This window comes from Empidonax traillii, unplaced genomic scaffold (assembly GCF_003031625.1).
Source record: "Empidonax traillii isolate 1590-97213 ecotype Southwest subspecies unplaced genomic scaffold, ASM303162v1 scaffold413:size1348891, whole genome shotgun sequence".
Taxonomy (NCBI): Eukaryota; Metazoa; Chordata; class Aves; order Passeriformes; family Tyrannidae; genus Empidonax; species Empidonax traillii.
In genome coordinates this window covers 991,481-1,018,616 of record NW_020955606.1, presented here as the reverse complement: position 1 = coordinate 1,018,616, position 27,136 = coordinate 991,481, and the positions used below count along the sequence as shown (strand labels likewise).

Sequence of the window (27,136 nt, the reverse complement as noted above, 5' to 3'; positions counted from 1 at the left end):
CGTTTTGAAAACAAAGGTCTTCAGGCAATATTTGCCATTTAAGAAGGATATTTCCCCTCCCCTCCTGGTGATTAAAATAAAAATTACAATTCTCCCACCACTATTGTGTGACCTTTAAATTAATTATTGGGAAAATCTGTGAACTGCATGGAACCAGGATTTTCTGGCTCTGTTGGTGCATCAGTGAGCAAAAAGTTGGAAAACAACTGGAGTGTTGGAATAAATCCACAGCAAATGAAGAGTAATCTACATGGTGTTTATTGTAGATACAGTGAATTATGAAAGCCATTACACTCCACTATTTATTTAAATGCTTTTTCTAAACTGTATCAAACCACAGCAGCAAATCAGAGCCCCAGTTTGACTTCTGCACGTTTCCTGGTTTGATTATATAAATGTTTATGGAGTGAGAAGAAAATACTTTGCACTCTGCATGGAAACCTCCCCAGCGGGAAAGCACTTGCAAATAGACTGAGGACGAGAAATATTCAGGGAGGTTTGGGTGAGTGCAGCCTCTCCCCTGCAATGTGAAGGGCAGTGGTGGTTTCAGACCCTCCTGCAGTACACTGGGGCTCATTAAATTTGTTTTAAAGAAAGCAAGCCATTGTTAATTACTGCTAACATCTATTCTGGCTTTTTCTGCCACAGAAACCCGTCTATTTTGCAAGAGAGGGGGGGAAAAAAGGAACGAAAGAAGATCCTAAAGGAGGTGAAGATCAGCCCCAGGTTGCTGATGGGAAGAGGGATCACCTGGGGGGGGGGGGGGGTGATGCCAGGGCTGACACCCTTCGCAAACAGCCCGGCTGTCTCACAGCCAGACCTGTGGAACCTGCAGCACTGCTCACAGGATTTGCTGAGCACCTGAGAAGCCCCTTGGCTGTGGAGATGGGGCTGCTCCCTGCAGCAAAACCTGCCCCAGCTTTTCCTCCAGAGGATGGAAACTGGCTGCTGTCGATGGGGCCAGAGGTGCTGGGGGGATGTGGTGAGCAAGAACCTTGGGGAGGATCTGCAGAGCCTCATGTGGTGCCATCCCACCCACCACCTCTCACCACCTCTCAGCTCACCAGCAGCTGGCTCTGGGTGGTGCTGGGCCTGAGGAAGATGAGGACCTGGTGGTGCTGGGAGAAGATCAGACACCTTGGGCCATCAGCTGGGTGTGCTGGCTGCTAATCAGATGTTCACCTTCCCTTCCAGTGCCCAGTCACAGCACGGGGAGAGTGCCTTCACAAGTGCCCTGTTGCAGCGATGAGCAATACCAGGGTGGCTTCTGCATGGGATATGTGGCCAAGAGCGAGTCAAGTGACTGAAGGGCTGGAAATCAGCTGCTGGAAAAGTGGATGCCACCGAGGTCCAGCAATGACTGCAGGGGAGCACCTGCATGCTTGTGCAGAGTTGCTTGTGTGGTACAGACTGTGAGCTGACTCTGAAACACTGTCTGGGAGAGGAGAGCACTCACTGCACTTCTCTTTCCCCTCCCAGCTGGGAACCAGCTCAGCTTCTCCCTTCCTGCTCTCTGTTTCTCTCTCCCAGCACCAGCACCCAAGGAAACCCAGGGTTAGAAATGAACTCCAGGAGCATCCAGGATTGTGCTTCTCCATCCCTGAAAGATGCTCATCAAACCTCTCCACAAGAGCCTGCAGCGATGGAGACTCCCCCACCTTCCCGGGGTGGATTGGTGGCAGGAACTCTTCCCGGTGGCAAATCCAAGGTGGCCTTGGCACCATGCAGAGACCTTTAAGTACCTTGCAGATTATGCACTCAGGGACAGACCTTGGCATTCTTGTGACAGTGTGATTTGCTCCATGCTCGGCTTGTGAGCATAGTCCACATCCCTTTTGGATGAATCACTCTCCACTGCCGCTGTCAACCTTGAGCCCAGCAGAGAAACCTTGTTATTTTTTTCCCCTCCTGGTTGTTTCTGGCCAAGCGGTGACTCAGCTGTCAGAGGTGAATAACTCTTCACGCTTTATCCCAACACTCATTAACCATCCAGAGCCATAAAAAGCCATTTCTTCCAGAGCTCTCCCTCCGTAAAGCTGGATGTCAAAGCAAGAGGGCTGGCCCGAGATTTAGTGGGAAATTCATAAAAGTGCTCAGTAAAAATTGATCTGCAGAGGATGGAAGCTTTGTATGGTTCCGGGTCAAATGGCAGAGGGTTTTATCAGCAGTGAGTGAGGGTCTGGACAGAAAAGAGAGGCAGATCCTACCTGCAGCACATTGCAAAGCCTACAGCCACTGCAGGGAAATCATTAACGACAAAAATCTGCTACCCCAGGCATTTGCCTGACTCCTACGCCTGCCCCGGGACGTGCTGCTGTTTCATTTCTCTCCTTCTTCTTTGTCTTCCTTCTCTGAAATCTCAGCAGCCAAGATTTCCTCATCTTCCTGTGCCGTGGGAATCACACGAACAGTGACTAAATGATCAGAGGACTCTGAGGATATTTCTTCCAGGCGGGTTTTTTCTTTGCGGGAGGCGACAGGCGATCTCTGGTGCACTGGGGATTTTGGACAGAAACTGGAACCCTGCTATAAAAACAAATAAAAAAGGTGAAATCAACATTAGCAGACGCTTGCCCAGTACCCCCAACACTGTGTCTGCACTGTGCAAAACCAGGCAGGCTGTTCTGTGGTTCCACCACATGCATTGGGATGTCAGTTTGATGCCAGAGTTGCCCCCTGCAAGAGGGGCAGCTGGATTATATCCTGCATGTCTTGAAAACACAGAGAGGAGCGCAACAGAGCTTTCTCACACCTCCTGCTCTAGCTCTTATTTTGCTCCTGAAGCATCTGGAGGGGCTGATGTGGGCTAAACGTGGCAGAAGCGGTGCTGTGAGGGAGCAGCCCCAGACCATCCTCAGGACATGTTACGGGGAGGGATGTCTTTCCAGCAGTGGGATCCTGCTAACCCATCAGTGGGGTTAGTTCCCAAAACGTGCACCCTTCAGTGACAGGTCTTGCTGCCACTACCCCATGGAGCCCTCAGTGCCTCTGTTCACCACTGCCATGAACTGGTTATGAATTAGTGTTCCACACCACATTGTGTGAAGCCTCCTCTGTTGTGCCTCTGCGAGGGCCTGAAGAAATGCAGCTATGCCTGGCATCTCCCTGGGTGTTTACCCAAGCCTCAAGGCCACCCCTCCCTATCAGCTACTCTTCTACCTCCCTCTACGTGTCCCGATGTGATAGTCTGCCTGGTTCCGTGCTGGGAAGAGCAACAACGAGACAAAACTTTGTTTTCAAGTTTAGCTGAGACAGCTAGAAGAAAAAAAGAAAAAAAAAAAAGCAGGGGGTTTCATGCAGATCTAGCAGGACAGCAGTGGGGGCCTCTGCCCCAGCTGCACCACAAAGCTTTGATATATTGACTGGGCTGTGGGTGCTCGGTGCCAGCACTGCCCTCTGTCCCACCAGCACAGCAATTAATTACGAGAGGCTCTGTCTCTGCAGGATGGGAGAGACATTTGTTCATCTGTGGCTATAGCCCAGCTAGAAATTACACTCAAGCTTAGCAGAGCTAGGCAAAAAGTCAGTGTACTACCCTTTCGTGTTGCAAAACACACCCCTGTGGGACACTGGAGTTCTCCCAAGGCCCTGTTGGAGATGTTGGGTCACCCCTTTCCCATCTGCCCACGCTATGTCAGACCCCCATGGCCTGAGCTCACTTCTTCAAGGCACCTTAACGAGTCTGAAGCCCGTGGAGGGGGGAGCAGAGACTCAGCATCTAACAAAGCAAAGCTAAACTTCCATCCTTCCCGTGCTGACCTGGGCTGCCTGCATCGCCTTCAGCTCCTTCAGCCTCCAGCGCAGCTGTGCCAGTGGCCCTTTGCCCCCCGTCCTCCCCGTGGCAGCCAGGGCAGCCTTGAAGAGCTTTGGGGTCTCAGGTTTTGGGGGAATGATCAGCGACTCTCCAGGGCCTCCTCTCTCCTCTTTGGGCTTGTTGTTGTTCTTCAGCATCTTCCTGCAGCAAGGAAGAGGAGAGGTGATGTCAGTCCGGGCACACGTTCTATTAGCTGGATTTTATAGCGAGGAAAAAAACGGGTTTTAAAAGGGCAGGGATTTGTTATGCCTTAGGAAGGACGGAATAACAATTCTAAGTAATGCTAAAAACTAAATACTTCAATAGATTTTTAAACGAAGGCACTCTGGCCACGTCCGTTCCCCAGCTCCACCCACTTTTTAGTGGAGAGGGTTGATGGCAGGGCAGGGGCAGACCCAGCCTCCCCAGCCCAGCGACGAGGGACGGGTGCCCTCTGCCGAGGCACAGCAGATCCAGCCCGGAGCGGGATGCGCCTCTGGGAGCGAGAACCCAGCACCTGCAGCAGGAGCTTTCCCGGGGCTTCACACAGAGGGAAATCTCCCCCTGAGATTCTGATACCCAGGCTCTGCTAATTTTAAAATCCCACGCACTTGGCCTTCTTACGCAGCAGCTTCTGGGACTCCGGATAGTGCACCAAGATCTCGTTCAAGTCCTTCTTCTCCAAAATGAAAAGGTTGGCGAAGCCGTGAGCTACGACGTTCGCTGTTCGGCGATTTCCCCCTCCTGCCGCCAGCAAGCTGAGAGGGGCACAGCAAAACATCAGTGCTTCTGTTCACAGGCTCAGCACTACTTCTTCAGGTCTCCTATTTTACATGTCTCCATCTCTCTCTTTCAGAGGACTCAGAATTTAATTTTCACCCCTGATGGAATTTTCCATATTTAATTTTTGAAGAAAATTTGCATGCAGCACTGTACATAAAAAAATTATTTGGGGGTTTGAAGGGTTAAATATTGCAGTTTACACCAGTCTAGTTGCTGCTGGGCTGTAGGGAGGCAGCAGTATCCCTGTGTTACAGACTGGTACAGGACATTACGCGCCCACGAAATGGGCGGATTAATGGTTGTGGGCCTGTTTTTGTGAAACATCTTTTCTTACTCATATTCTCACCCCTCCATCCAGATACCTCTGCTTACCATCACCCCCTCCCCAGGCCAAAAACAACACGATGACAAGAACAGCAGAAAACCTCCAAGAAAAAAAAACCCTGTAACCCGTGTCTCAGCCGCTGCCCAGCATTCACGGCTCTCAGTCACAAAGATAACTGGGTTGCTGCTGATCCTTCCACTTCCCACCTTCCTCTCCCAGAGCCCACGAGCTGTATTTCCCTGGTCCCCAGAAAACGCTTCACTCACCTTATTTCTCCAAACACAGATCCAGCTTTCAGAGTCACCAGCACGGATTTGCCGTCGGGTCCCCCCAGCACCTGCACTTGTCCCGCCTGGATGATGTACATCTCGCGGCCTATTTCTCCCTGCAGGGAAGAGGGACCCTCCCATGACCTTACTGCCCTCTCCAAGCTCCCAAAATTCTTTGTCTGGATGGTGTTTACTCCTAAGCACCACCTAAGCACCCCAAAGTCTCCTGCAGCTTGACAGGCTCTTCCCTGGTCTCCCGCTGTTCGTGGCTGCGGCAGAAGAGGTTGGTCTTTGTACGAGACCAGCTGCAACCAAGGATGTTTTTGCTCCAGATTCCCTCCCTGTGAAGTGGCTGGTGATGGGCCAGGCCTGGCTTTCTCCTAGTGGCCTGCACAGCCTGGCCATAACACCGGGGATGGGAGGGCACCCAGGCATCACATATCACGTTACCTTCTTGCACACGTAGTCATTAGGCAGGTAGACCACCGATCTGAGCCGCTTCAGCATGTCAAAGATCATCTGCCTGTCACAACCCTGAGCCAAAATAGAGCCAGCAGTGGTGTAAGTGTGTGCCAGCATGGCAGGCTCTGCCAGACAGCACCTGTGCTGCAGAGGATACCTGGAAAAGGGCCACTTTGCTCACGATGTTGTAGTTCACGTCGATGGCGATGTCCAGCCTCATCTTGTCTGGCAGCTGCACCAGCAGCTCTGACTCATCTGGGAGACAAAGCAGAAAACTGGCTGTTTCGAGCTCTTGATATGAGAGCATGTCCTTGACGTGGCAGTAGGGAAGCAACTCACATGCCGGTGGCAGAGGGCAGGAGCCGGCTCTCCCAGAAGGGCCTCCTCAGCCTCTGCCCACCCAGCAACCTGCAGGTCTAAATCCAAGGGGTGATAGAGAACCACCCTTCAAGTTATCCCTTCCCTGATGGCTCTCAGAGACACATCACTGAGCCCAAGCCATCATCTTTCTTGCCCAGGAGGGTGGGCACAGGGGTCCTGGCCCTGCCTGGTACGGTGAACTGGTGGCTTTGCTGCTGGACACACTCTAGCCAACGATTGCCAGTCACTGCCAGGTCACCAAAGTGCTGTGACCCAATATCGAAGAGCAAAATAAGTCACCCTACACCCCAAAACTCCAGTGCTGTTTTGACACTAACATTTCAGCTCTGCAAAACAACCACAAGTAAAACACAGCCCTTGGAATGGCTGGATCTCACCTAGCATGCCCTGCGAGTGCCACGTGTACTCATACCACGTTTTCACCCGGTTCTGAACAGTTTTGGGGATTTTGTAGAAGTTCATGTATTTAATGGTGCTGTCCATGCAGCTCCGGTAGTAAGTCTGCCCTGCGGTAGCGGCGCCAACCACGTCTCTCATCTGAAAGGAAGAGGTGGAAGAAAAGGTTTAGTTGCTTTCACTTTATCCATCACTCAAGCAGTCTAGAGTGTGTAAACCGAGCCCTAACAGCATCTGGCAAGTACTTTTTGTCTTGCACTAATGCCAAGCAGGGAAAACAAACCTGAGGACGCAAACCCGCGGATCGACCACTCTGCAACCATCCCCGCCCGAGGCTGGGAACCCCCCACGACTCCCACTCACCTGCCCTATCATGACAGAGAAAGCAAAGACGCCTGTGAAGTAGTTCAGCAGCTGGAAGACAATCTCAAACAGTGTCTTGGGGTCTGGCAGGCCCCCGATGGTGATGAGGGTCTTGACTGCCCAGTAGTAGCAGCGGATGTAGCTGGGAGGAAAAGGGGAGGCAGCTCTAAAGGGGTTTCTGGGGACCTATGGATCCTCCAGAAACCTCCATGTGGGAGGCTCAGCTGCTCTGGCTGCTCCCATTTTCTGCTCCTTACAGCTCCACTGCCATAAATCAGCAATGTGTTTTCAGCAACATTTACACTTTCAGAAATCATCAGGGGATAACAAGGGTTTGCGAGCAAATTGTTAGCCAAGGACTGGGGAGATGCTCTGCATCCTCTCCTGGCATTCCCAACCCTTTGCTTTAGGGTTTTTATGAATCCAGCTGCACCCCAACACCTCCCTTTATTACTTCAGCTCATCACAGCAGGCTGTGCTATGTAAGACCCAAGCCCTGGCTTGTACCTGTTTCCTTCCCCATCATAGACCCAGGTGGTAGAGCCCAGTCCTTCGTAGGCTGAGGCCCAGTAATAGAGGCAGGAGTTCACATGCAAGCTGTACAGTAAGTAGGCAGTGGTCCGGATCACTCTGCAAAAAGAACCAGGAGAGAAGCAGGAAGGAAGATGATACGGTGTCTCCTGGGAGAAATATGTCCCCACCACCCCCCAGCATCACAAGGAGCCTCAAAACGATGAGCAAGAGGCCCTGCCGTTGCAGGAATCACAGAGCACCCAAACATGCACCCTGCTGCTCCCTCCTGCAGCTCCAGAAGTGCCAGAAAAAGCCGTGGGAGAGGTGATCCCACCCACATGGGCTCTAGGAGCTCAGCATTCTGCTGCATCAGCCAACGTCCATGTCAGCCAGCCCGGGGACAGTGAAAAATAAACCAGGAGCCCAGAACGGGTACCCACCAAAGTGAACCTTCCTCCCCAGTGACAAACAGCAACTCCACACTCCCTCCTTCCCTTGATTCCCCCCCCTCACCTGTAGATGTATGCCTTGGTCAGGATGGCCTCCAGGCGGTTGTTGAACTCGAAGAAGGCCATGTACTGGGAGGAGAAGGAAAGCAGCTCCAGCTTCCTGCGGCCCCCACCACGACAGTCACCTCCCCATGAAGCCCCCCTGCCCATCTGTTCCCCTCCTGCAGCCCCCCCGCAGCGTGGACTGCCAAGGACAGATTTGGGGCCATCTATAAGTGCCCTTCTATTCAAATGTGAGCGTGGCTTAGGACTGAAGATTTGACAAACAGCACTGCGAAGCCTTTGGGATGAGACTTCCCTTACGTTTTACAATCCTCTTGTCATCATTAGCGAGTTTAGCAGGCCATAGTTCACCCCAGCAGCACAGAACTCCTCCAAATCCACTGCAGCTGCTGTTCTGCCTGATTTTGTAACCTCCAGCTCACCTTTAGGCAGCGAGGAAAGCGCAGGAGGGGGTTGACGCCAATTTTGAAGTAGAAGAAATCCAGGGGCAGAAGGCACAGCACATCCATCTGAAATCCACACAAAGAGAGAAAGAAGCCTCTGGGGGGACCTGCAGGTGCACTGGGATGGGGCTGCAAACCACGGGGCAGATTCAGATTAATAAATAAAATTATGGCAAACCTTAAAACGTTGTGATCGCAGGTAGTTCTCTTTCATGGCCTTTTTATCAGTCTGGATGGGAACAGGAAGGAGAGAAAGAGAGAGAGAGAAAGAGAGAGAGAGAGATATTGATCATTGTTTACAGACAGCAAAATCATGGCCAACATGCTCATGTCTGATTTTCCTTTTCTGCACTATTAAATGGAAGATTTTCCCTTTATTTCCAGGGATGGGAGCAGAGCAAGACAAGCAATGCCATCTTCCCATCCTAGCCTGGGACATCCTGAGCTTGTTTTGCATCCCAGAGAAAGCACATCACAGTGCCGACCTCACATAAATCAGAGTTTACAGGAGAAACCTGCCTGTCTGAGCATCTGCATGGCCGTGGGAAGGCTGTACCCTCGAGGTTTGGTTTTTCACACCTTATTTAATTGAACATGAAAATCCTGATTGATTGCAGCTCGACTCAGAGGTCTGGGGCCAGCACCGCCCCTGTTGTTTGGGGTGACGGGGATGGGTCCCCGCCGTGGTGGGATGCACCGTGCTGCCACTCACTATGATGTCTCCGCCCTGGACGAACTGCAGCCGGGTCTGGAACACCAGGATGTCCAGCAGGTAGATGAGGTCGCAGAGGTAGTCCACCAGCAGCCAGCAGTGGATGTTTGCTGGCGTCTGGTAGGGGAAAGCCCAGCGGACGGGGATCAACCAGCAGTTCCAGTTCCAGGCCATGACAACGAAGAACAGCCACAGCACGTACATCAGATCTGCATACAGGGAACAGCACCACGGTCAGCTGGGCAGGCATCTCAGGGTTTTCATGCCCTGACCACACTGTGGAACCCTGCAGGAGGTCTCTTGGTGGCAGCATTTAGTTGCAGGTGAGCTGGGCCCCAGCGCAGAGTGAACAGCACCAGTCACAGAGCACACCGTGTTTTATTGGGAAGCTTCCAGCTTTGCTCAGTCAACTAGTTTTGCTTTTGCTTTGCTCCCACAACACAGACTTTCCCTGTTTTGCTTTTCCCCCTGCAGCCATGCTGAAATGATGGCCTGAGCTCAGGCGCTTCCAAAGGGATGGGGAATAGCAGAGACTAAGGAAAGAGCTGGGCTGCTGTGGAGTGACCACCAGGCAGTGGATATTTCTTTTGTGACTTTTATTTTTATTTGGACTATCCACACCACAGGGACAGCGTTTTCCTACTAAAAAGCCTGAAAGCAGAAGGTGGCTGTCCCTTCCCTGCCCAGCTGTGCTCCTGACATGCACAGCTATAGGGAGATATTTAGGAAAGCCTACGCCTTGCAGGGAAATATAAAACTCCAGGCTTTAGTGAAAGCTAAGTTGCTTCTTGCTTAGTTCTCCTCTCCTCTCTATGAGGTCTCCTCTCTATAAGACCTCCTCTCCTGCACCTCCTCCCCTGCTCACCCCCTCTCCCCTGGTCCCACCAGCTTGCCCCCAGCCCAGGCACGAGGCCGTGCTCCATCACTCACTGGTGAGGGGGTCGATGCTGCTGGGGAACCGGTAGCTTTTCAGGCGGTCCATCCAGGGCTGGCACTTGAAGGTGCAGCACAGCATCTCACAGTAGTGGTCATCCCCTGAGGGCTTGTCCCCCTCCACCTCCCCTCCCGGGGGAGGCACCGGTGCTGCCGCAGGTGCCGGCTTAGCGGGCGCTGGGAGAGGCCACACAGTTAGTTTAAAGAGCAGAAAAATCTTCTTACTGCAATTTGTTCTAAGGTCTTTAAACAGCAAATAAAACATCTGTCTCCCAGAAAACGCGGTGGGTGCGTGGGGACCCACCAGCAAAACGCCCCCGGCCCCGCTGGAACTCACATGCCGTGGGGCTCTCGTCGTCCGAGGTGACATCGGGGTCAATCAGCTTCTCTTTCACCTTCTCCGTCCTCTCTTTGAAGAGCTTCACCAGCTCCTGGAGCCGGGTGTTGATGATGGCACTGCTCAGGCTCGTGGCCGAGCCGATGCGCTCAGGCAGGCTGTGGGCAAACCGTCGGGCATTTCATGCAGGTGGGAAAGCACCAGGGCAGGTTCACAGAATCACGGAATCCTGGAATGGTTTGGCTTGGGAGTGACCTTAAAGCTCATCTCATTCCAACCCCTCTGCCACGGGCAGGGACACCATCCATCCACTAGACCAGGTTTCTCCAAGCCCTGTTCGTCCTGGTCTTGAACCATGACCATGACCCATTCTTTACCCCCAGGACCTGAATTAGGATTTACCTGTATTTGATTGGGTATTGTGTAAGGAGAAGAACACAAGCCAAGGTGGTTTCAGTAAAATATCATCAAGCAGCACCAATCTGAGCCTCATCTGTTCCCTGGAATGTGAGATGCTGTCAGAAGGCTTGGGAAGCACCAGGATCCCAGGCTGGATTGCATGTGCTTGGGATAATATGATTTTGGAAGAACTATGGGGTGAAAATGTGCATCAAGCCCCAGAATTTATAAACTATATCTTCTCTTTTCAGCCTCTTCATTAGAAGCAGGTTGGATTTAGACCAGGATGCTCCACTTAGCATGACTGAGAAGCATCAGTAGGAGGGAGGACAGAAACAACCTTGTTTGCTGTAGCCCTGGCTGGTTTGCTGTGATGACTGGAAGAAGGCAAACCTGTGCTCCATGTGGAGTTGCAGACCCTCCCTGTGAGTGTTTCTCCCAGGGAGGGCAGCTCCCTCCAAGGCTGTGGGGAAGCCAGGGCCTGGGATGTGTGTGATGCACAGCTTGTGCTCACTTCCTACATGGAAGGAAAAGGTCATTTCTCCACAACCAGTAATAACAAGGTGTCCTCACAGTGCTATGGGGCATATGTAGATCAAAGGTGCATTTTCTCTGCAGTTACATCCAGTCTTAAAAAGAATATTTCTACACGTACACAGAAAAAACAAGAGAGCAGTTTCTGCTCCAGCGAGCGTCGGGATCATTATTTTTGGAGGGGGGGGCTTTCCTTGTTAAGCAGCACCAGACCCACTGTGGGCAAGGCTCCCTCTCCCTTTGGCATCCCAGCACTTGTAGCATCTTTGTTATTTTCACCCAAGCTCCAGGATCCAAACCCCTGGGAGCTCGGCTGATCCGGAGCCCCCCGGGTCCCACCACGCACCTTTCCCTCTGCTCCTCATCCCAGCCCAGCGCTCGGGTGGGGGACTGGCTCACCAGTCCCTCCTCCAGACCATCCTCTGGGACCAGTCGCTTCCTCCTGCAGGCACAAACACAGCGACCGAGGGTCGGCTTGTCCCCCATCCTCAGCCAGCTCTTCTCCCTCCTCCTCCTCCTCCCAGGGGTCATCTGCTTTCCACTTCCCCTCCTCCTACGAGAGTCAGTTTTCCCCTAACTTTTGGCGTTGCCTGGAGCAAACCACCCTGTTCCTTTGCTGCTAAAGCCCTCTTTCTTCCTGGGCTCCACAGGTACTACAGCCACCCAGCCCACTTTGTAACCTGTTTTGGACACAAGATGCATGGAGGGCAGGCACTACTCTGTGCTCGTCCCCAGTGCTGCGCTGTCACATCACTGCGCTCCGAGAGGCAGGCAAGGAAAGTGCAGTACCAGGAAGACCTGGAAGATGTGTCCTAACACAGCTGGTGGCTCCCCCTGGCACAGATGGGTTTCTGAGACGACTTCCTTACATGTGGGCAAGCAGATATGTCATATGTCAGTAGAGAGGTTTCCAAAACCATCAGTCTGGAGAAATAGCCCTACCAGGGTCTGTATTGTTGTTAGGACAACATCCATCACCTCTCACCAGCCTCCAGCTCCCCTTCCCCTGCCCCTGTCCCCTCAGGGCACCATGCAGCCCCACTGGCCCATCCTCATCCCTGAGCAAGCCCAAGATGCCCACTCTGACGGGCTCTTGCTCTGTGAGGGGGACCCTGCAGCATCATCCCCACGCACAATCATCCCCTGCACAGCCAGCTGGGACAGAATTCCCCGTCACAGCCTCAATATCCCTCTGTTTCTGTGGCCCTTGGAATGCTGCAGCCAGAGGCCACCAGCATCCAGCTGTCCTGCACCTGCCTGGACATGTGGGACACGCAGGGTCCCTGCCCATATGGGATCAGCTGGAATATCCTGGTATTTATTGCCTGCAAGAGCCTGTTTTGAGGCTCCAGTTACACAACGTGTGGCCCGTTAGCGGTGAGTCTTTTATGACCACGTTCACTCTAATCCTTCACAGAGCCCTGCAGGAAATAACTCGAGACTGTGGCCAGTGGAAGTGACTTAGGGATAACTTGGTGACTGCTCAATGAAGAACTGATGTCCTCTTACTCTGGAAACACCAGCAGGAGAGGAGCATTTTTCCTCAGGTTCAGAATGATTAAATTTTTTTTTTTTTTGTGTGTGTGTAGGAGAACAGGAGTTGCTCGCCTTTAAAAATCTCCAGCTCTACCAAGGGACCTCCAGTGTTGTTTTGAGACAGTCCCTGGAGGCACAGCAGAAAGGTTTATATGCTCACATGTGTAACTGCAAATATTCTCAATGCTGTCAGTATTTGCACTGCAGGGATTTTACATGAAGCCATGGGCTCCTCTTTCTCAGTTTTAAAAGCTGTTCAGCAGGCTGGATTATGGACATTTTCACCATTTTATTTGGTTCTCCAGGAGCTTGTTTCTTAAAAGATCCAAACTGTTAAGTGAGAATGACTATAGCACCTGGTTTTCAGCACAGAAGAAAACCACTTTGGTTTTGATTTTTAATCCTCTGCAAGAATGGACTTCAAAAGAAAGTCACCCTAACAACAGACAAAAAAATCAGCTCCCTCCAGCCTAAATTTTAAAGCTCAGTTTTAATCCCTCTGAGCTTAGAATCACTGAATGCTTTGGGTTGGAAGGGACCTTAAAAGTCCAATCCCTTGCGACAGGCAGGGACACCTTCCACTAGACCAGGTCGCTCAGAGCCCTATCCAACCTGGCCTTGAACACTTCAAGCAGTGGGGCATCTACCATCCAACTGGAAGCACAAACCCAGGGGGAGATGCTGCAAACCCTTCCAGCAAAAATACAAGAAAATTGTTGGGCTTATGATGAAGGCCCAGATCCAGTACACAGACTCCCCACGCTCTGAATTTGGGAGCACAAAGTGGGACAAGAGACAAATGGGATCCAATGCACGGCCTGGGGATCGAGCCCACCTCCAGGAGGACACACAGACAGGGCTGTCCCTGGCCCCCAAAAGCTTTAAACAAAATTTAACCTTTGAATTAAAAAATGCAAACAACAGGCAAAGCCTTTGCCCTCTCCTCTGCCGTGCACGGGGGTGGCTCCCACCCCACGCACAACACCCTGGCTCACTGTCCAAACCTGCTGGAAATGGGCTGCTCCATATGGTTACAGAAATTTTCCTGTGCTGGTACCATCAAGGGGGGGAGACCCCTGGGGAAAGCAGAGCCATACCTGGGGGATGCTGCGACAGGCACTGCCAGCCTGTTGGGAGCACTGGCAGCGGGCACTGGTAAGTGGGTACCATCGTTCTCTGCAGCATCGCTGTCCACATCCTTGATCTCCACGGTGGGGTAATTACCTGCTCCGCGGGGAAGGACAATAATTGCAGGTGAGGGGGGTGCAAGGCCCCGCCTGGAGCCAGGATGGCTCCCCAAACCCCATCGCTGCCACAATGTTGCCCCCAGACCTTGCAGCTTGCTGGGAGGACTCTCCTTCTCCCTCCATTCCCTTCTCACCTGGCACTCCTTTCTCTTAACTGTTTGAGGCATTTCTTTCTCTTTTTTTTTTTTTTTTTTTGCCCAGTTTTTAACACTAAGAGCAGCCACCTGCTTCCCTTCTGCATGCCCAGATTGCAGTGATTTCATTTACTCCATCTGAGGGTCGGGTTCCCGTGGTTCAGGAAACAATGGAGATTAGGATTCCCAGCTGCAGGTGTTATGCAGGGATCCAGGATTTCCAGGTGCAAACTTGCCTCCCAGGGTCTAGAAATTCTCTTGGGTCTTCTGAACATAAACATATGCATCATGACAGCTCCAAATCGCACAGCACTTGATTTTCATGCAGAATAAGGCACTATTTAAATAGACATTTATGGCTTCTCTCTTTTGCAGAGGTAATAATAACTGCTTCCTGCCACAGGCAGGAGGGTTGGATGTTTATAGTGGGTAAAGAAAGATGCCAGCCGTCCAAAGGAAAAATGGTGCTGGGGGTTGCCTTGGCCGTGCCCCACAGTTGGCTTGGTTGTGAAGTGTCATCTCTTTTCTTAGCTATTTAACAAAATACAATCAGTTCCTGGTGGATTTCTTCCTTGGGAGGTTTTCACACATCTGAAAGACCCTATGAACCCCATCCTGTTTCCTGCAGGTGTGGAACTAGTGGATCAGAACGTGGCTTGATTAAATCCCCAAGAAAAGGGCTGTTCAGGCTGCAAAGTTAAAATCCTGTTGCACGTAAGGAAAAGCAGCAAAATTTGGCTTGCTGGTTAAAAACAAAGCAAAGCAAAGCTGCAGAAAAGGCAGAAAGCCATGAACAGCAAGCCTCCACCTTCCTGTCCTCGTAGTGTGAGCAGGTTGCATGAATGCTAGAGAGAAAAGGGTGTGTGTGGTGATATTGCACCCTCTGCCTGCAGGTCCTTCGGGAGAGCTTTTGACTGAGCGGGTCAAAACACGCAGCACTTGCAAACGCTCGGTAGAGTTAGCTAATAAGGCACATAGTGATGAAGCAGAAGCAGAAAACACGTGGATTTTGCTCCCCAGCCTCTGTGCTGCAACGTGAAGCGTGCTTTTATTTTTATTTAATATTTTTTTTTTCCCTCCGAAAGCGACAAAAAAAAGCGCGCGACTACTCCAGGAGTCACACACCCCCCCCCACCACCACCCATCTCTAAGCAAGCCCGCCGTCAAAGCCAACATTCTCTAATACCTAGAGGGGATTGCTCCTCATTGCAAAAATTGGGGTTGACAACTCCAGCCTTGGTCCTGCTGGGGGCGGGGGCGCGGGGGGCAGCGGTGGCTCGGTAGCTGGGGACATTGGGCAGCTGCTCTAGGGCCCCGCGGCTGGCAGGGCAGGGCTCCCCGCCACCGAGCGGCCTGTCATGCACCAGCCGGTCTAGCTCGATGTCCCGGGCCCGCCTGGCCATGCTGCTGGGAGCCTAGGTGCTTCAAGCAAAGTACAAGGCATCTGAAGCTGCAACAGAACACAGAGTGTGGTTTGAGCGGTTTGCGCGTCGCGGCGGCAACGCGGGTGTCGGCAGCACGGGACTGCAGTGGTGGCCGTTCTACGACGCCCTTCTCGCAGAATCACAGAATGTTAAGGGTTGGAAGGGACCCTGAAGGTCATCTAGTCCCACCCTCCCCTGCCACGGGCAGCGACACCTCCCGCTAGACTGGGCTGCTCAAAGCCTTACCCAACCTGGCCTTGAACACTGCCATCCACCACCTCTCTGTTCCACCGTCTCGTCACCCTCACTGTAAAGAATTTCTTCCTTTGATCTAACCTAAATTTCCCCTCCTTCAATTTTTACCCTTTACTCCTTGTCCTATCGCTGTAGTTCCTGATGAACTAGCATTTTCTAGCATTGCTGCCCTGCATGGGCTGCATCAGCCTGCAGCAAGACTCAGGGCAAGCCATTCCCTGTGCAGCCCTCCGACATCAGTGCAGTTATGCCAGGACCTGCCTTTGCTCACTCAGGCTGTGATGGGAGTTCACCACCTTATTTGCATTAGCAACCCGTTGCTTCCTAAAAGGCTCCATTAAAACGCGCTTTATGCCACCTGTTATTTTCCAAATCGAGCAAAGTGGCAGAGAAAATCCTTTTTTATCCCTGTTAACGTTCTCCAGCTGAAGGAGAAACTCTTAATTTCACATCAGGGATCGCTTAATCGACAGGACTCAGCGCTGCACAAGCACCAGCCGTTCAGAGCTGGCTCCAGCCGATGCCAGTGTTGCCACCATGCCGCACCCACGGGATGCTGTGCCCATGGGATGCTTTACCCCAGTGAAAAGCCCCAGCTGCCCATGCAGGCCCATGCTGCAGAGAACTCAGCTGCCTGCTCCCCATCAGCGGGGAAGGAGAAGCTGGATTCTCCTCCCATCAGGCACCGCATCGCCTTGCTTTGATTCATCCCCATTTGGTGTTGTACTGCTACATGTTATACCTTCAGCATTGGTTTCAGCAGCTTCAGCTGTCTTCTCTTCCACCTTCAAAATGAAAAAAGCCGTTTTAAGCAGAAAAAGCCCTACTCTGTGAGGAAAAAGAGCAGATTTTGCAGCTTGACTGGATTCCCCGTTATCGCCCCGGTTTGCCAGACTCTCAGCTCCTTGTTCAGTGCCAACTTTGTAGGGTGAAACAGCCCCCCCCTCCATCCACAGCTACTGCTGCTGGCTCAGCTTCGGGGGTGGGGACGTCTCGGTGGGAAACACGTCCAGTGCCCCCCCCCCCACCCAGTTCCTGCTCCTCCCAGGGCACTGCGTATCTCTGGACAAGCTCCGAGCCCCTGGTACTCACTGGACAGCAAGAGCTCATTGCAGACCTGAGCCCAAGCAGGGAGCGATGCCATACCTGTACAAGAGCACCTTCGAGATTACTTATCTCAGCTACTTCGTGCTGCTCAAACCTGAGGGCCTCCTCGCCAAAGTGGGCTTCATCCACAGCCTTGTCCGCCGTGAGAGAAGAGAGCAGGGATCTGCGAGGGAGAGAGAAAATACTGCGTAGGAGAACCAGGTGAGAGGTGCACAAATAAAGCAGGGCACTGCATGTGCACGAGCAAAAATTGCAGAGGCAGAAAGATACAAGCAGCATGTTTCTCCTCCTGTGCATCATCGTTTCTCATATAATTAAAATCTGCCAAATAAAAAGCCCAGAGCCTAATTTCCAGGCAGGGCTTTCCCAAAAGCACCATCCAAATCCCACGTTTGCCTGTGCAAGGCACTACCAGGACACGTAATTCTCATTTTCTTTTTCAGCACCGAGTGCAGACCTCAGCTCCACCATTCTGACAAAAAAGAGGCTCACAAGATCGAATTTACTGTTCTAATGTAACTTTAAAACTGAAAATAAGCACTCCACATGTTGCTCTTTGCACTCATCTCCTGATTTGCTCTTTCCTGGAAAGAAATGCAAAGCAGGGATTGGTGATAATGAGAAAAATTTTAAGAGAGCAAAATGCCTGAAATTCGAGAGACCATCTTTCTGTATCCTTGGCAGGTGCAACGTCAGAAGAGGTATGTCACAAGCAGTGGTTGCTCTTTTTCTTTTACCTCCATGCTTCCAAATCCTGTTATTTTTCCAAGATATTTAAAAAAATATTTTTCCAAGATATTTAAAAAAATATTTTTACAAGATATTTAAAAAAAATATTTTCCAAGATATTTTAAAAAAATATTTAAATATTTAAAAATTTTAAAAAATATTTAAATATTTAAAAATTCCCCCTTTTTTTATTTTAGTTATGCTCCCTTCAAACACGATTGTAAGTCCCTCCATCCTAATCTAGAAAACCTGTTGGTCTCTCTCTCGTTTCCCAATAAACAAACACACTGAAAGATGAAGCATCATCTCATTCACCCCACAACTATAGTGAAGCTCCAGGAACAGATTTTGATGCAATACAAACATATGGGTTTGATAGTTAATAATCGTGCATTTTCAGCTTCTTCCTGAAAATCTAGCTATTTTAGAGGAATTAACAGAGAATAATATTGTAGCACCAGCTATCAAATCCCTAAATGTTTTATCTCATGTGAAATCCGAGCAAACTACTAAACTAAGCAGAAAGATGTCTCTCAACACCATCTAGACCAAAGTCACTACCTGGCACAGCTGACAAGAACTCGGCTATTTTCTACAACAGGAAAAAAAAAAAAAAAAAAAAAGCAAAAATGTACCTACTTGTATTAAGCAGTATTTCCAGGCAGAACACATAATCCCCTCTTTACATTCAGCTCTGTAGCACTCATAACAATTCCGACTGCCCTGAATTAATGGATGTGCTTTTAAATAGCAGGGACCGTCTCCCGGAGCTGGGCGCTCCTTCCTCCCGCTGAAGGCTCAAGCCGCGGCTCGCCGGACCCGCGGGGGGATGGCCGGGGGCCGCGGTTGCTACGGGCGGCCGCGGTGGAGATGGAGCCCATGTCACCAGGAGACTCTCGCCCGTCACCAGGTGCTGCGTCAGCAGCGAGCCCTGGGATGAGCCGGTTTGCAGAAGCATCCCTCCCTTCTAGCCATCCCTCCCTTCTAACCATCCCTCCCGCACGCGTCCCCTCCCCAGCACGCCACAGCTGCCTGCCAGGCTGGGAGCTCCGCTCTGCCAGGAGGAGCTCGCTCGTCCATGGGTGTTTTCAGCCTCTCCCGGCTTTGTGAACGCGGTTGAAACAACAGCTGCGTTCACCTTCGTTTCCGACAAAGCCACAAAGGCAACGGGAGACACTCACTCTGCACTCTCCTCCTCCGTCGTCGTCTTCTCCTCCTCTTTCCTCTTTTCCTCTTTCCTCTTCTCCTCTTTCCTGTTCTCCCCCTCTTTCTTCTTTTTCTTCTCCTTCTTCTTCTCCTTCTTCTTGTCCTCCACCTTCTTCCCCTCCTTCTTCTTTTCCTCCTCCTTCTTCTCCTCCTCCACTTTCTCCTCCTCCTTCTCTCCCTCCTCCTTCTTCTCCTCCTCTTCCTCCTTCTTCTCCTCCTCCTTCTTCTCTTCCTCTTTCACCTTCTTCTCCTCCTCTTCCACCTTCCCCTCCTCCTTCTTCTCTTCCTCTTTCACCTTCTTCTCCTCCTTCTCTTCCTCCACCTTCTTCTCCTCCTCCTCCGTCTTCTCCCCCTCCTTCTCCTCCACCTTCTTCTCCTCCACCTTGTCCTTCTCCTCCTTCTTCTCTTCCTCCTCATTCTTCTCTTCTTCCATCTTCTTCTCTTCTTCCATCTTCTCCTCCTCCACCACCTTGTTCTCTTCGTCCTCCTTCTTTTCTTCCTCCTCCTTCTCTTCCTTCACTTTCTTCTCTTGCTCCTCCACCTTCTTCTCCTCCTCCTCCTCCACCTTCTCCTCCTCCTTCTTCTCTTCATCCTCCTTCTGGTCTTCTTCCTCCACCTTCTTCTCCTCTTCCTCCCTCTTCTCTTCCTCCACCTTCTCCTCCCTCTTCTCTTCCTCCTCCTTCTTCCCTTCCTCCTGCTCCTTCTCTTCCTTCTCCCATTTCTTTTCTTCCTCCTCCTTCTCTTCCTCCACCACCTTCTCCTCCTCCCTCTTCTCTTCCTCTTGCCCCTTCTCTTCCTCCTCCCATTTCTTCTTCTCTTCCTCCTCCTCCTTCTTTTCCTCCCCCTCTTCCTCCTTGGCAGTGCTTAGGGAGCTCAAATACGGTCTGGGAAGGAGAAACTCATTAAGTAAAATCCACAAAGTATGTCTGAACCTCACATGAGGAGCCCTGCCAGTGTCCCCAACCCCCTTGGCCAGAGATGCTCTCCCTCCATCCCCCAGCCAACCTCCGGGCTGGGCCCTATGCTGGGCATGCTGGGGATACACTGTTTCACATCCCATTAGTATCTACAGCTTCCAAGCAGGTGGGAGGGAGAGCGGGAAAAAGTTTGGAAACCCAAAACCGGAGTCCTTGAGCTTTCAGATTCCCCTTGCTGCGTGGGAAGAGGATGTGCTTCAGCTGTCCTTTGCAGGGCACTGTGAGCATTGCACTGATGGCTCTGCCACCGCCTGCCCCAACGCAGATCTCAACACCAGAAGCAAAGGACATTTGGGGAAACACCTTTTGGATTCCTCTGGTGGATGCCCTGCTCTTTGGCGCCTCAGTTGCCAGCTCCATCACCAGTGCTGGCAAGGAGGGGTGCCCGGGGACGTGCTTGTCCCCTCCCATGACCACCACACTGGTGACTGGAGAACGTGTGGACCTGCCCACCAACAGCATCTTCCTTCTCCTACCTGTTTTCTTCTTCTTCATAAGGTTCCTCCTGTATGGGGGGAAGGGAGCGAACATCTGCCTCTGGCTCAGCCTTGTGACTCCAGGCCATCATCTCACACATTTCTTCATTAATCTGCTCATCAGTGATCTCTTCCAGGATGAGGTGGGTCTCCTCGGGTTCCCCGGTGGGTGTATGAACTGAAATTGGAATGGGGAAAGGGAGGTGATGAAGTGAGAGTGTGAGAGCACGTTCTCGAGGGGTCAGATGTCAGGCCAGGGCAGTCCTATGTTTCATCTGCTTGGCACTGCCACGCTGAAGCAGCTCTCAGCCTGCACGGATTTGGGCAGCTCCGGTGACCCCAAGCTGTGCTGGACAGATGCCTTGGGCCCTTTGCCAGGAGGAAAAAGAAAATTCACCATTTTGTGCCAAGCACAGCCAAAGCCCTGTGAAACCCTTGAGCAACCTGGTCTTGTGGAAAGTGACCCTGCCCATAGCAGGGGGGTTAACACTGGATGAGTTTAAGGTCCCTTCCAACCCCCAACCATCCTGTGGTTCTGTGAAAGCTATAACCCTCTGCGCACAGATGACTGCTGGCTTCCCTGCACGTGTAGCCACCTCCACCAGCAGCGATCTGGCCCATTTCCAGGCCACATTTTGCCTCTCCTTGCAGTCAGGAGCAGCCCAAAGCCTCTCCCTTTGTGAAGTCCCAGCAAAGCGCCGCCCTGGCACAGCCCAAGGGCCCCGGATCTGCAGAGCAAAACCCAACCCAAGCACCGCAGTGTGTCTGCTCCAAACACTCCCCTGGCCACGGTGTAGGGAGCACCCCACGCACGCTGCCACTGCCCAGCATCACTGGGGGAAAAAAAAAAACCCTGGTGGGTTAGTGCGGGAGCTGTTGAGCAGCTGCAGGGTGAGGAGTGCACGCCTGACCCACGATGAGCCCCCTCTGTGTCCCAAGGGTACCCATCCTGCCACGTCAGGCACACACCAGAGAAACAGGAGGAGGAAGCACATCCGCTTACTGCAAAATCAGTTTATTTTTGATGTCTGCCTGACAACAAAACTTACATGTCCACACAGTGAAGCCGATGGGAAACGTGCAAATTCAACTACGGAAAGGCAGGAAACCCAGGCACGGTTGTACTCGTGGTGTAATCACCCACCCTAATTAATCACCCACCCTGTTAATTAAAACAAGGGACAGCGAGCAGGGAGGTGGCTTTTTAAAGCACACCATGGCTTTTGGATACATTATATGAAAATGGGGCAAACACTAAAAACTGTGGCCTGGTACAAGCAGGGGGTGGATCTCAGGGTGGTCTCTTGGCTCACGACTCATCATTTTGGTTGCCTAGATGGGCCTAAAGAGTTGCAACGAGATGGTGGGAGATCTTAACCCAGCCTGTCATCAGGGGGCTTACACAAGAGATGGAGGAAGACTTTTTACCAAAGTCAGTGACAGGACAAGGGGCAACAAACTGAAAGAGGGGATATTCATAAGGGAGAAATGTACAGTGAGGGCAGTGAGGCCCTGGCACAGCTTGCCCGGAGAAGCTGTGGATTCCCCACCCCTGGAAGCGTTTAAGAGCAGATTGGAAGGGGCTCTGAGAACCTGTTCTAGTGGAAGGTCTGGGCAAAGGTTTTGAACGATTAAGTCCTACCTATTCACCTAGAGATTAACCTCACCCATCTGATTTGCTGCTGCAAACCGGAGCCCTTTCCACTTGCTAGAAGAAAACAGTTAGTGGAAGAAAAGCAAATGAGGAGCTGACAAGAGCTTCAAGAGCTTTATAACATTACACCTCGGAGGCAGAAGTCGACTCAAAGAAACCTGTGGGTTTCAGCTGGAGGTCTCAGATTGAATATTCAGATTTTAGGGGGGCATTGAGAAGGCCAGGAGTGCTGAGAGTCTGCAGCAAGAGGCTTTCTGCCACCGAGGTGTCCTGAGTGATGTTTTTCTACCATCCTATCAATTGTAGCTCCCATCTCATGGACACTGTCCTGAAAAACTAATAGCTCCAACTCCCAGAGAAAAGAGGGAGCCAAGTGGGACAGCCCTGGGACTTGGGACATGCAGCTGGCATCTCCGTGCCAGGCTTGGGTCCCCACTGCCCCAGCTGGGAAGGAGCTAGAGACTATTTGCAAATTCCCCTTTGCTTTTCCTCCCCAAGCTGCGCTTTCTCCTCGGGCTGGTCTCATTTGGGTGTGGGAAGGGCTGATTTGCCATGGTCTTCGTTTTCCGTTTGTTTCAGAGGCGCTAAGCCCCTTTGCCCCCTGAAACAAAAGGAGAAGGAAAACATTAATGAGCGTGCTGGCAGTTTGGGGCCAGGGCAGATCTCTTGTTCAACCCAATTTAGTGACCTGGAGGTGCCCCAAGGCACCAAAGCCAGCTGTGCACTAAGGCTGTGCCTGCCCAGCGCACCCCTGGCTTTGCCTCTTTCAGAGGTCCATGGCAGTGCACAGGTCTCCAGTCTGGTACAAACACGTGAGAAATGCCTTTCCCCAGGATTTCACTCTCTGAAGTTCTGCCAAGCTGCTGTTGGCTCAGCAGGAGCAACCTCTTGGCGTGTTCCTGGGGGATGTGCAGCTTCCCTGTGCCTCAGAGGTTCCCTGCTCCCGTCAGTAGCTCCCACAGCCCAACCAGTGACTCCTTCCCAGGGACAGCACTTGCATGGGGCTGTGTCACCCTGCTCAGTCCATCCAGAGAGGCATCCAGAGTGGCTCTGCCATTTGGTCCAGTATCCCCCAGCGTGGCTGGTGGGGGGAGCCAAGCCCGACTGCCTGCAGAGCCGGTGCTTGATCCCCCTCCACAGGCAGGCAAGAAGCACTGTGAACCCCACAGGTTTCCCCACAACCATGCAGACTCATACCTAACACACCTAATCCCAGGATTTTGTTTTCCTGGATAACTCACAGCAGGCTTGGCAAACACCTTCCAGCTTAGCAGCAAGCATGCCAAAGTGGGGGATAGGGAAAGAAGGCGGCAGGTTTGAATTCCCTTTGATCAAAACCCACCATCTCAGCAAACATCCTCCAGCACAGCTCGAGGACAGATCTTGAGAGCAGCACTAACCTCAAAAACTGGGACCCGAGGATGGTGGGATGCTGCACTTAAAAATTCCCATAAACCCTGAGTTTTACCAAGTCACCGCCACAACTCCACAGCCGCTCCCGCTTCCCAAGTGTCAACAGCCTCCCATGGCTTTCCCAGGGGATTCCAAGGGCTCCCAGGCTGGCACCCAGGGCAGGTCAGGGGATAAAAGATGACCCCTCTTCCCAATAACCTTTCTGACAAGCTCAGCAATCAAACTGTCACGGTGAGAGGGAGACGCCACTTACTTTGTTCCGCGGGATTCGAGGTTGCTGCGGCCACTCCCTGCCAGGGGGAAAAGGGAAACATGAGATACTGTCCATTGTCAGTAACCCTAAATTTCTACCCTAAATACCCCATTTTCAGGAAAGGTGGCCCTATTACCCTAAATACCCCGTGTGATTTCTCGTGCCAAGTTGGGTGGCTTGGCTGTGGGCACACATGATAATACGGGGCAGGAGCACATCAGTGAGCTCGCCTGGGAGCAAGGGCAGGAAAGAAGAGCATATAAAGCTGCTGCTGCTGCTTATCCTTAGAACTGGGAATGCACTTGGGTGAGATGCCAGGCCTGGACACCACCCAGAAAGGCAAGGAAATGGTAAAGAAAACATGCTGCAGGCTCTCATGCTGCTTAGAAGCCAAATCCTGTTTTTCATCAGCTGAGCAGGTCGTGGGGATTTGCTTTCTTGAAGGAGCTGGGTGACAGCCCAAACCACACCAGGTCCCAGCACTGATCTAGTAGCTTCTGCATTGCAGGGGACACCCTCCCACCAGGGACATGGTGTTCCTGTGCCCTTTGCCCATCCAGCAGACAGCATACCTGTGTGTCCTGCTTCCCCGTGGTCACTGGCTGTGGCAGCACCTTCTCCAGCTTCTGGACAAACCAGATGAACATCCTGGTGACAAGAAACCAGTGTTAGAACTGGCAGCCAGAGCTTTTGCTCCCACATCAGCCAACCCTCCCACATCAGCCAGAATTTGCCCCAGGCAGAAATTGCCCTGTGGTTACCTGAGGCCATCCAGAGCCATGGACTGAGTTGTGAGGGTGGTCACTGGCTCTGGCTGCCCCGTGTCATCTGCTGGTGTCTCTGCCACTGAGGTGCTCAGGGCAGCTGAAAGGCTGGGTTTTGGCTTTGCCTTCGTTTGAGTCCTTTTTGTGCCTGCTCAGGTTTTTTTCGGAAGAAGAAGGGGGATAGGCAATGCAGCAGTCATAAATTTTTGGGAAGCAGAGCAAGAAAAGAAGGGTCACCTCCTACAGAGGAGCAGGCCTGGGGTACCTCCCTGGCAGCCTCTCCCCTGGGGACCCAGCCTGGGTTGAGGACATGGGCAGTTTGGGGACAGCAGTGATGTAGGGGCGGTGCTGTGATGCCAGGACCCCTCTGCCCACCCCTCTCAGCACAGTGGGAATCCTGGGCACAGAGATGAAGGGCAGCCCCTGTGCCTGCCCACAGCTGGGTTCTCAGAGGCACAGGGTCTCCTCTGAAAGGGCCACCCAGGGAAGGGGGATTAGATCGCTCACCTTCCACTGTGGCTTCGCACTTCTGATCCTTCTGCTCTGTCTGCAGGGAGACAGAGGGACAGATGGATGTGGCAAAGCACTGCCTGCAGCCTCACACCACCCCATGTAGGCCTATCCCTCACCCCAAGGAAACCCACCCTCTCACAGCCCCACACATCCTCTGCTGCAGTGTCAGCCCCATTTCCCCGACAACAACCACTAAACCCAGTGTTGTTGCCACCAGTGGGTCCCAACTGAAAGGTCCCCCCTGCATGCAGCCAGGTTGGGAACACGGGGACAGCACCCCAAGGTCCCTCTTTTGCTCTGCTGAATTCCCTTGGGGTTTTCCTCCCCGAGGTCCCACTGGGGTGTGCAGGAGGATAAAGGCAGGGAGCCCACCCTGCTGTCAACCTCTGCCCCTTGGTCCCCCGGTCTCCCCGAGCCAGGCAGTGCTCACCTCCAGATTTTTCATCCCCTCTGGCTGCGGCACAATCCTCTCAAAGCCCTGTGACAGCCAGCTGAGCACCCGCTTTCCTACCCTGTGGGGAGAGTGCCATGCTCAGGGAGATCATCCCGTGCCCTCCTGTCCTCCCCCAGCCCCCCCACCAGCCTCGCTGGGGACCCACCACTCCTCTTCGGGGGCATCCAATTCTTCCTCGAAGTTGTCCTCCTCTGGATCGAAGGGGATTATTTCTGCAAGGAGAGCGTTGCTGTGGGCATGGGGGACATGCACTGCTGGGAGCTTCAGGTCCCTCCATCAGCCAGTTCAAGGGGACAGTCATGCCAGCATCACCAGTCAGGGAGGTGGGGTGTGGGAGTCCCAGAGAGGGCCCCAGGGTGCTGCAAACTACAAGCTGCCAGCTCTCCTTACCAAGACCGTCGTCCTCATCTGGAAGGGTCTGGACCTCTGTCTGAAAAGCCAAACAGACTGTCACCCACCCGACAGCTAAGGTGGGGCTCACCCTCTTGGGTGGGGAGGGAAATCTGCCCTTTCCCCAGGGGTGGATGAAGGCAGAAAACCATGCAGGGCACATTTAGTGGTCCCAGTTAGCACTGGGAGAGCGATAGGAAGGAAAAAAAGATGTAGAAGCCCCAACACACCAGACCGTCACCCAGATCTGTCTCCTACCTCATTAGGAACGTCAATGCTTGTATCGAAGCTCTTCGTGAGCACCTGCACTGTCGCTTGGGCTGGCACTGGGACTGGGACTGGCTGGGGAATCACCCTCCTTAGCCCATAAGAGAGCCAGAAGCGCACATTGCTCCCCATGCTGCCAGGGAAGGGAGAGAGTCAGGCTGGGAACACCATTCCAGGCAGCCAGCACCCAGCAAAAAGCAAAATCCCAAGCAAACCGTGTTGCACACTGGAGGGTGCAAGAGCCATACCTCTCAAGCATAGAACCTGTGTCCTCAGGGACCACAAATTCTACTTTCTTCACTAGTTCTTCAGTGGCAGCAGGGAAAAAAAAAACACAAAGGCAAGCTCCTATCACCACTCTGGCAGCCCCCAGCACACTGGGCAGGAGGGGGGTCAGTTGGTAAAGGAACACGACCCGTGGCCTGAGCCCGTGTGGGGCTTACCCTCAGTGCGTGCCCTGTCAGCAGCATCCGTGGGGCCGCCGGCTTTTCCTGTTGGTGCCTTCAGGGTAAAGGGCAAAAGGTGTCAGAGAGTGAGGCACAGTGGACAGTGTCCCCACTCAAAGGTGGCTGCAAACCCCAGGGACTCCCCATCCTTCCTGCTGCTTCCCAGCAGCTCAGAGCAGGGAAGCATCCTGGCCCCCATCCCTCTTGGGGATGCTGCGGAGCACCCCTGGGTGCCAAAGTGCCAGGGATGGATGTAGAGGCACAGGCATTTCTCCCACATAGGTCACAGCGTCCCCATTACCTCCCAGATTGGCTCCTTGCTCACCTTAACTGGCTCCAGCTCCTGCCCGGGGGCCTGCGGGGTCTCATCCGTCACCGGGGGCACCGGGGGCTGGGGAACCACCCGGTTGATCCAGCCCATCATCCCGCTGCCTGCGGGCAGTGAGGAGGGGTCTCCAGCCTACAAGAGGCCAGCAGCAGGGGCGCACACCCCCCAGGAAATGCCAGGTGCACCAGCTGCTCACTCTGTCTCCAGAGCAGCCCAAAAAGATCCTTGGTGTCCTTCCGTTTCGGTGTCCTGCTTGGGAAACGTGGCACTGCTCAACCTGGGAGTGTCTTCTGACGATGCCCTTCCAAAGAGCAGTGCTCTGCCCAAAATGCCCCTCCAAGGACACCCCACACTGCTCAATGAGGGGCCCAGGAGCACCTTGGGCAGTCCCTGTGCTGCTGCTCGCAG

The 27,136-nt window shown here is 52.7% G+C and overlaps 1 protein-coding gene across 1 annotated transcript; it reads right to left on the bottom strand.

The window, feature by feature from the left end:
- Window positions 1-241: 241 nt before the first annotated feature.
- CNGB1 (cyclic nucleotide gated channel beta 1) lies at window positions 242-27,136 on the bottom strand. The gene is made up of 34 exons (XM_027893964.1): window positions 26,726-27,136; window positions 26,398-26,455; window positions 26,203-26,260; window positions 25,946-26,087; window positions 25,688-25,832; window positions 25,443-25,509; window positions 25,274-25,355; window positions 24,838-24,877; window positions 24,328-24,478; window positions 24,139-24,214; window positions 23,567-23,603; window positions 20,247-20,424; window positions 19,596-19,677; window positions 18,769-18,812; window positions 16,898-17,021; window positions 16,438-16,536; window positions 15,259-15,487; window positions 13,789-13,915; window positions 11,502-11,597; window positions 10,223-10,380; window positions 9,883-10,062; window positions 8,953-9,161; window positions 8,419-8,469; window positions 8,220-8,306; window positions 7,799-7,863; window positions 7,280-7,402; window positions 6,773-6,914; window positions 6,391-6,550; window positions 5,790-5,887; window positions 5,621-5,704; window positions 5,168-5,286; window positions 4,405-4,551; window positions 3,760-3,955; window positions 242-2,523 (listed from the first exon to the last, which is right to left on the bottom strand). Exons 1-34 carry the CDS (start codon window positions 26,822-26,824, stop codon window positions 2,320-2,322), a joined length of 3,957 nt encoding a protein of 1,318 aa, XP_027749765.1. The 5' UTR covers window positions 26,825-27,136; the 3' UTR covers window positions 242-2,319.

Coding starts and splice junctions, on each gene's coding strand:
- CNGB1 (XM_027893964.1), bottom strand. CDS start 26,824: ATGATGGGCTGGATCAACCGGGTGGTTCCCCAGCCCCCGGTGCCCCCG. Junction 24,878..25,273: donor AGGGGATGAAAAATCTGGAG/GTGAGCACTGCC, acceptor GTCTCCCTGCAG/ACAGAGCAGAAGGATCAGAA. Junction 7,403..7,798: donor ACCAAGGCATACATCTACAG/GTGAGGGGGGGG, acceptor TTCTTTTTGCAG/AGTGATCCGGACCACTGCCT.